At 37.5% G+C, this 10,000-nt stretch overlaps 1 protein-coding gene across 1 annotated transcript; it reads left to right on the top strand.

Annotated features, from left to right (window-relative positions):
- Positions 1 to 2,546: 2,546 nt before the first annotated feature.
- Positions 2,547 to 7,378, top strand: LOC137973375 (uncharacterized). The gene is made up of 4 exons (XM_068820175.1): positions 2,547 to 2,951; positions 4,919 to 5,015; positions 6,412 to 6,659; positions 7,008 to 7,378. Exons 1-4 carry the CDS (start codon positions 2,547 to 2,549, stop codon positions 7,344 to 7,346), a joined length of 1,089 nt encoding a protein of 362 aa, XP_068676276.1. The 3' UTR covers positions 7,347 to 7,378.
- Positions 7,379 to 10,000: the final 2,622 nt, after the last annotated feature.

Below are 10,000 nucleotides of genomic sequence, written 5' to 3'. Positions count from 1 at the left end.
AGTTGCTTGGACGAAATAGTTTCAGATATTCTTTGCCACAAGGTGTCTATGGAAATTTCCATGTACATCCCAGTTGCTTAGACGAAATAGCTTCAGATATTCTCTGCTACAAGGTGGCTATGGAAATTTCCATGTACATCCCAGTTGCTTAGACAAAGTAGTTTCAGATATTCTTTGCCACAAGATGTGTATGGAAATTTCCATGTATATCCCAGTTACCAAGACAAAGTTATAGTTTCAGATATTCTCTGCCACAAGACGTGTATGGAAATTTCCATGTACATCGCAGTTGCTTAGACAAAGTAGTTTCAGATATTCTCTGCCACAAGATGTGTATGAAAATTTCCATGTACATCCCAGATGCTTAGACAAAGTAGTTTCAGATATTCTCTGCCACAAGATGTGTATGGAAATTTCCACGTACATCGCAGTTGCTTAGACAAAGTAGTTTCAGATATTCTCTGCCACAAGATGTGTATGGAAATTTTCATGTACATCCCAGTTGCTTAGATAAAATAGTTTCAGCTATTCTTTGCCACAAGATGTGTATGGAAATTTCCATGTACATCCCAGTTGCTTAGACGAAATAGCTTCAGATATTCTTTGCCACAAGATGTGTATGGAAATGTCCCTGTACATCCCAGTTGCTTAGACGAAATAGTTTCAGATATTCTTTGCCACAAGGTGTCTATGGAAATTTCCATGTACATCCCAGTTGCTTAGACGAAATAGCTTCAGATATTCTTTGCTACAAGGTGTGTATGGAAATTTCCATGTACATCCCAGTTGCTTAGACAAAGTAGTTTCAGATATTCTCTGCAACAAGATGTGTATGGAAATTTCCATGTACATCCCAGTTATTTAGGAAATGTTCTTAAACGTTAAGGTTTCCGCTCAAGACTTTTATAGGTAATTTATAATTAACAAAACGAAATCTCAGCAAATGTTTCAAGGCAATGCTAGGCATTAAACATGTCTTAAAAATTTTAAGGAATTATGTCTGCATGATCTTTGCTTCACCAATTAAAGACAAAACCAATAAACAGCAAAGTTTCACTCCTCATCAGTGCCTGACGCTGATGATCTTGCATTGCTCAGTTTTGTGATCTCCATGTTAAATGCGCTGACTGGATCTTGTTTGTCGTAGATGCTCAGGAGATTCTCTTTGCAGTCGAATGCTGGTATTAGGGAAGAAGACACTGCAAACAGGATTAATAAACAAACACAATCTATTCAGCTTTAAACATTATCGTGTGAAAATAAAGTTCCATTATTATTATTACTATTTATTATGCGGAACTATCTTGTTGGTGCAAGGTTCCAGGATTGAGCTGGATGATAAGTCCCAAGACAAAAAAAAAAAGCCGCACGAACGATAAGGGCCCGTAGGCACTAGGCAAATATTTGTGAATTTTGCGAAAAAATCTTCATCGGTGCGTTCCGTGATTTTTTTTCCCACCAAATTTCGGAGGCGCCGTCATCCGGCTGAGAAGCCATGATCGAAGGGAAACGTCAATCAAGTGATCTAGTAAACTGTCAACATTTTCGATTAAAAAATCTTCCCGCAACGAGCACTTAAATGGTTCTATTTCAAAGAGATTGGCACCTTGTGGTTCACAAATATTTTGCTATTTTCCAATGCTACAGTATAATATTGAAAATTAGGTGGAGGCAAAATTTTTTTTCAGATTTTTGGTAGGGCTAAACTAATTCTGTCAGCCGAGTGCGTACGGACCCTTATGTCCTCACGTCCAAGGGCAAAAAGAAATTACCATGACACTTTCACAACGTCCGCATACCGCGCTTCGCTCATATTTGTAGCTCCTTTTCCTATCTTTTCTTTCCTATTTTAACCCCCACCCTTCCTTGTTACTGACAATTAAATCTTACGTTTATCTACATCGGTCAACTTGATGGTCGAAGCTCCGGTAACTGGACACGTTCGAGACACGTGCCTAGTGTCTTCTGCAAAAAAGAAGGAGAGCCTGGATGCAGGTCTACCTCTGAAATTTATGTTGCAGTTGAGGCAAAGATTTTCAAAAACATACATACCTTGATCTTGCCGGAATGATCTGAACATTTCATTTGAACCACACTCCCTGGATCAGTGCCATCTTGTGCCTGAATAGGTGATTTGTTGTGGGCATACAATGTACGAACCTCTCCGTTTCTTTCCTTAGCGAAGTACCACTTTCTACCGGAATGCTGTTTTCTGCTATCTCTCGAAATGTTTTTTGATGACCCCTTTCCGCCTTGTCCATTCGCCATAATGAATGAAAATTAAACTTCGAAAAGATACCACAAACTGGTACTGTAACCGGTAACGCTGTCTATGCAGAGTGGGCGGTATTTCAATGCAAAGAAATCGATATCCTTCAAAATGCATTTGTCCTATTGGTCACTTTTCTACATTGATGCTTCAATTAAATGACAAGTTCCGTTTGAATTTGAGACTTTCCACAGTTATGTGGGCGTTATGTGACACGCGGTCATACTAACGCTCGTAATTTTATCGTTCTGGATTTTGAAAATAGGATATAATGAATATGGATGACTCCGCCGCTAGCTCAATTGCAGAAGAGCCTTTGTCGCTGTCAATTCTTTCCAGTATTGCCGAAGAGCCTTTGGCGCTTTCATTATCAACTGATGACGAAAAATTCGAAGGTGGGGTTACAAGAATTCCAGAACTTGAGGATGGAATATTTGAACCTCTTTTTAGTAGTACACCTGGGAAAAGGCAACGGGTATCATATGAAGACGGCTGTTTAGACTCCTCAAGAACCGAGGAACCACTCTTGCCCGGAAGTAGTGTTTCAATACAGGAACAAAAAATCAAACACCTTGCGGTGAAGAATCTGCAGATGACGATGGCGCTGAAACACTGGTTGACAATCAGTCCGAAGGCGAGATCTCGAGCAGCAATGAAAGGTAAACCAACGACAGAGCTGAAGGTAACATTTCAATTTCCAACTTGTTTAACTTGAGCGAACGAACGTTTTTTTGTTTGAGGATGGTAGTAGTCAATGCAGAAACCGTGTTGTTGACCTAGGCGGAAAAGTCGAGGATTTCTTTGATGTTGTGAAAGTGACAGATCTTGTTATGAAACGGAAAAAAGGTGGACCTTTGCCACTGGCAAAATTCATTGACACCTACTCTCGCGGTCAAAGGGCATTAAAATGTTCGTGGAGAAGTTATTCTCCTCGATTTACTGCAAAAATCGTGGACATAGCTCTCAAGAACAACATTTCAGCTCTGAGGGCACACTCTTCACCCTGATCCTCTTTTGTCTTTCTCTTTGAAATCTTATAAGCCATTTAAGTAGGTCATTGTAGCTCATTGTGGGTCATTGTAGATCACTGACAGTAGGTTATTGTAGATCATTTTAGGTCATTGTAGCTCATTGTATGCCATTGAAGGGCTCTTGTTGTAGCTCATTGTTGGTCTTTATAAGCTAATTTTAGCTTATAATATACCTCATTGTAGCTCATTGTAGGTCATTGTAGATCACTGTAGGTCATTGTAGATCATTGTAGGTCATTACAGTAGCTCATTGTAGATCGTTGTAGATCATTGTATGTCATTCCTTGTTTTAGTAGGTACCGGTATGTGAATGCAGCATTAATTTTTGCATAAGCAGACGAAATAACTTCCAGTGGATAACCAGTTTTGAATAACCTTATTGGAATTACATGTATTCGTCTGGTTTTATTGTAGTTAAAGATTCTGGATGTTGCACTATCAAGAGACGTTGTTATGGGAAAGATTGACATAATAAACTAGCTGTTATCATGTCACAGCAATGTTATGAAACCATTATCATGTTTGCGGACCGTGACTATGGCATATTACTAGTCACTTTCTTAGTTACAAATCAAATCCTTCTGCAAAATATTAGTTGACCAAAAATTCTGATTGCCCTTTTTGGCGAGTCTTAGAGTTGTTTTACTCGCCCATGGATATATTTCGCTTGCCCTGAGCAATCAGGCAAGTGTTAGTGTCAAACACTGATCTAGAACACAAGAAAGGTCATCATTATGCAGTAGGCTTAGTTGTCTCCCCCACACATCCCACTTGCTGAAAGATGTTCAAAAATTAAGATGAAAATTAAGGTTGAAAGACAACGTAGATACCGATAATAGCCATTAACTTAAGTCGGCTGTTTACATGAACATGTAGACTTAAATGTATGCTTTTTTTTCCAAAATGGTGTTTCAGTTTCTTGGTAATTTGGATTTGCTGATATATCCTTATTTTAATAATTATTATTGTTATTGTAGGTTAACCGTTTTACCAGGTGTGATTACTGCACAATATTGTGTGACTGAGGAAAAGCGAAAAGCAAGAGACAGGGATGTGCGAAAGTACGTGGACAAACTGTTTGATTTCCACAATGACCTGCAAATGTAAGTTATGCAAACAGTCATTGCATTTTGTGACCTCTTATAGAAAATATATGTGATACTGATGTCTGTTGATATCCGTAATGCATGCAAAGGGTAACAGTGTGTTTCAACAGATACATGTACATGTATGTACATAAACCCTGTCATGATAACAGTTGATAATTTTTTTTTCTGACTTGAATAAACTATGCTTTTCAAACCATGCCAGCTGGATAGATGTACATGTATGGGTGGTAAATATTAATTTTCACAGGTAGTCGTAGTACAGTCATCCAAACAGTCAATTATTGATGTTCATGTGAACTGCTTCAGCAAATTGCATAGATATCTGATCTTTGTTGTGTTTTTTGCAAAGAATTGGTTGACATAATACCCTTATAAGGGTATAAAATTATGTCAATCAATTCTTTGCAAAACACACACCACAGGGATGCCAAAATTAGATTATCTAATTTTTTGCATCCCTCACATGAATTCATAAATTTAGCTAAGTATTTCTATCTATTTTGTCGCAGGAGAGAAAGGAAACTGTACTACCACCACAGGGAGAAGGCAAAACAGTACCCACACGAGTATGCTTGTATTGCGCAAGATGGCATGGATCACTGACAGGTAAAGCTTCTCCTTCCACGCCTCATAGTAAATTTTAGTGTTACAGCACATGCCTATGCCAGTGCAAGAAAGCTTAGAACTCACTTGACTGGTGTGTTAAACCATGGCAGACAACCGAAGGGCTATTTTGACCTATTCCAGTATCGCCATGATTCAAATCTCACCATAAATGTTCTATTATTGGAGTTGCAAAGCATGGGGGAGGACTTGCCTGACACCCTGTTCCTCCATATGGATAATTGCTGGAGGGAAAAACCAGTTTGTTCTAAACTTCCTTGGTGTCCTAGTTATGCTTGATATTTTTGTGAAGGTAAATTGAGTAACACTGAAAATTTATTGAGTCAAATAAGGAATTTGATCCTCTATGCCTTAGGAGTTTAGTGTACTGGTAGAAGCCAGTTATAATTATATGCATATTAATTAAAGGAAAGGAAAGGAAAGCAACTTAAGGGTGCGTTCGATTGACCTTATTCCAGAATAGGAATACATGGAATATAAGTTAGAAATCCTTCGTTTTTACAGAGATTCACATTAAAATTGTCAGATAGCTGCCAAAATGCTATTTTAAACATATTTTTGTTATCCTTGCTCATTCGAAGCGTGCCAAACATACAGTTTTTATCATCACTCTACGTATTCTTATTCTGGAACAGGTTCAATCGAACGCGCCCTAATTTAAATAAGTGTCTAGTCGTTCTAGCGCTGGAGCATTAATTGGGGACACTGTAATGCAAATCAGATCAAATGTTGGTTTTTGAGGAGAGAGGAAAACTGGAGTACCCGGAGAAAAACCTCTCAGTGCAGAGCAGAGAACCAACAAACTCAACAAATACGATGCCAAGTCAGGGAATCGAACCCAGGCCACATTGGTGGGATGCAAATGCTCTAGCTGACTCACCACTGCGCCATCCATGTACCCATGTAACCCTCTTTTCATTTTTGCAGGTGAAACTGAATTTTTTAATGGTGGGACATACACATGAAGCTGTTGACCAGATGTTTAACAAGTAAGAGATGTCTTTGCAGTGCACAAAATTCTGTTTAATAATTATTGTTTTGGCTGTTGCATTGTGATAAATAATGTACACAAGGATTAATGTTTATATTCCATTTGACCTTTTATAGAATCAGTGGTTTCACTCTTTTTGGCCGTTTCATTTTGGTGGTTTTGCTTTTGTTGCTTCACGCTTTAGCACATTCCCTTAATTCCTCAATGTTGTTACATGCCAGTTAATTTACAGTGCATTTTTCAGAATGCCTCGTTAAGCAAGACACAAGAACCTTTTCAGTTATGTGTACGGTATTTCAATGTGATTAGAGGAGCACTTGTGCATTTTGTCTCTTTATGAAGAACTTCTTTTAGAGTAGTTACTGATCTGTATGCATTAATTTGCAGAATTTTCAGAAGAGCACAAAACAGAGTGGAGTACTCTCCTATCGGCTGAGAATGCAAAGTGGAGTCAGAAAGATAGGGCAGCAAGTTGGCCATTGCAAGATATACTTGCTAGGAAAGCAAACTTGAGGGAGAAACAAAAACTACCTGAGTCGGGTGACAATGGCCTAGGATTTTTGGGACAGAAACCTGAGGGGGTTCCAGTAGATGTCGATAACATGGTCAGAAATCAAGTTGCCCCAGTACGAGAGGTAAACCATAAGGTGTAAAAAGATGCAATTGCTTGATTAAAATTAATGCCCCATTCACACCAAACCTTAACCAAGACTGTTTTGAAGATGTTTAGTTAAAAAAGTCATGCTTTCAAAGTGTTTTCTTTTAAATCATGTATGTATACTGATTTCTGTCAACTACAAATTTAGCACAGGTCAAAGCATTTATTCAAACTCACCCAAATCTCATGTAAAAGGAGGTGTTACATTTTTCTATGGCTGATTTTCAGTTTGTTTAATCCAGGTTAATTTAGCATGTCTTGTTGGTGTGAATGGGGTATAAGAAAGTTCTTGTGTGATTTCTTCATTTTGTTTTTTTGCATTTAGGTGTATGGTGGAGTATACAGAAGACCACAACCAGATGTAGTGATGGTGGATAGTTATGAAGGAGTAGTACCAGGTAGCATTGTTGCTGTCAACCTAGATGGAAACTACAAGCCTCCCCATCTAGCAGAAGTACAACAGATTGACAATACCTCCTTTACTGTGCAGCGGCTAAAGGGTGGCTACAAGACAAAATGGGTGCCTTGGCATGGCTGGACATCCACCCAGATTCCAAAGGAAAGCGTAATATACTTTGATATTGACTTTGATGAAAATGGGAAACTGAAAAAAGAGGCAGCACAGTATTTAAGAAGAAAATACAAGGAGTTACAAAAAAATTAGATGTAGATCAGATTATCTATGAATTATTCATGTGGTCATGTTTCTTAAAGTGCTACTGTGACCAAAAACCAAGTTTTAAGCCTTGATTTCAAAAAGACACCTGTTAAACTGTATTTCAACTGGATTTTTCTTGTTTAATGGTCCACCATTACTAACTTTAACTTCTTGAGGGAACTGGCAAGATTGAGGAGAAAATGATGTCAAAGACTCAATACATGTAGTTTAAGAATGCAAAGCATGTGTATGCCGCTGAATTAATATGCAGCACAGGAGTTTCAGGCTTTCAGACTTTTAAACTTGTGTTTTCTGTTTACACGCTGAAAATTTAAGCTAGTGAGTAAATGAGATCACTTTTCCCTGGATCGAACCCTCACAGGTCCAATCAGTCAGTTTGAAACGTGAGTAGTGGCAGACTGAAATCCAAAACTTCACTCAAAGTAAACAGCCTTTGGATAACAGACCTTAAAATTTTGCCAGTCAAGCAATCACTCTTTCAAAATCTGAAGAAAAAAAGGAAGTGATTTTTTGGTCATAGTTACTGTGGCACTTAAACAATAGGGTAATTCTGTAAATCTGCCAGTGATGAAGTAAGAAGCTAAAGTAGTATGCGATCATTAATTTTATCCAGCTGGTCTGTCCATGGAAATTCACATGAAGCTGTTACTTATGTGGTAAAAAGCTTAACTACTGGATCATATTTTATCCAGACCTATTCATGAAAGTTTCCATAGATGTGCTAGTGATGTGGTAAAAAGTTTATGTCTGGGATCATATTTCAACTAGGCCTGTTTGTGGAGATTTCCATAAAGCTGTTAGCGATGTGGCAAAAAGCTAAAGTATGGGATCATATTTTATCCAGACCTGTTCATGGAAATTTCCATAGATCTGCTAGTGATGTGGTTAAAAGTTTACATATGGGATCATATTTTATCCAGGCCTGTTAATGGAAATTTCCATAAATCTGTTAGTCATGTGGCAGAAAGCTAAAGTATGGGATCATATTTTATCCAGACCTGTTCATGGAAATTTCCATAGATCTGCTAGTGATGTGGTTAAAAGTTTACATATGGGATCATATTTTATCCAGGCCTGTTTATGGAAATTTCCATACATCTGTTAGTCATGTGGCAGAAAGCTGACGTATGGGATCATATTTTATCCAGATCTGTTCATGGAAATTTCCATAAAACTGTTAGTGATGTGGCAAAAAGTTAAAATATGAGATCATATTTTGACCAGGCCTGTTCATGGAAATTTCCATAGATCTGCTAGTGATGTGGTTAAAAATTTAAATATGGGATCTTATATATCTTCTCCAGGCCTGTTTATGGAAATTTCCATAAAGCTGTTAGTGATGTGGCAGAAAGCTTAAGTATGGGATCATATTTTATCCAGACCTGTTCATGGAAAATTCCATAGATCTGCAAGTGATGTGGTTAAAAGTTTAAATATGGGATCATATCTTATCCAGGCCTGTTTATGGAAATTTCCATAAAGCTGTTAGTGACGTGGCAAACAGCTTAAGTATGGGATCATATTTTATCCAGACCTGTTCATGGAAAATTCCATAGATCTGCTAGTGATGTGGTTAAAAGTTTACATATGGAATCTTATTTTATTCAGGCCTGTTTATGGAAATTTCCATAAATCTGTTAGTCATGTGGCAAAAAGCTAAAGTATGGAATCATATTTTATCCAGACCTGTCCATGGAAATTTCCATAAAACTTTTAGTCATGTGGCAAAAAGTTGAAATATGGGATCATATTTTATCCAGGCCTGTTCATGGAAATTTCCATAGATCTGCTAGTGATGTGAGGAAAAGTTTAAATATGGGATCAAATCTTATCCAGGCCTGTTTATGGAAATTTCCATAAACCTGCTAGTGATGTGGCAAACAGCTTAAGTATGGGATCATATTTTATCCAGACCTGTTCATGGAAATTTCCACAGATCTACGAGTGATGTGGTTGAAAGTTTACAAATGGGATCATATTTTATCCAGGCCTGTTTATGGAAATTTCCACAATGCTGTTAGTGCTTATCCAGACCTGTTCATGGAAATTTCCATAGATCTGTTAGTGATGTTGTAAATGGTTAAAGTATGGGATCTTTGTATCCATAGCTGTGCATGGAAATTTCTATAAATCCCGTAGTGATGTGATAAAAAGTTAAAGTTTAGAATCATATTTTATCCAGACCTGTTTATGGAAATTTCCATAAAGCTGGTAGTGATGTGGTAAATAGCTGAAGTATGGGACCATATTTTATATAGACCTGTTCATGGAAATTTCTATAAAACTGCTAGTGATGTGTTAAAAGGTTTAAAGTGTGGGTTGATATATCATCCAGACCTGTTCATGGAAATTTCTATACATCTGTTAGTGGTATCGTAAGTAGTTAAAGTATGGTATAATTTTATCCATACCTGTTCATAGCAATATCTTTAGATCTGCTGATGGAAAGTTAAAAAATTGTGAAGGTTCTTTTCGATAGTGGTTTCATTTCACGTGGTGTTAAATTGATAACCACGATTTCATGAATAAAGTTTTCCTTATCGTTAAGTGTCCCGTACCGTGGTTAAAAATTGAGACTAAGATGCTTATATCAGCCAACGTTCTTGACATTGGCAAACAACGCCAATTTGGATTACTTG

Source organism: Montipora foliosa, chromosome 1 (genome assembly GCF_036669935.1).
Source record: "Montipora foliosa isolate CH-2021 chromosome 1, ASM3666993v2, whole genome shotgun sequence".
NCBI lineage: Eukaryota > Metazoa > Cnidaria > Anthozoa > Scleractinia > Acroporidae > Montipora > Montipora foliosa.
The sequence above is the reverse complement of the archived record's forward strand: the minus strand, read 5'-3'. Positions and strand labels throughout refer to the sequence as shown.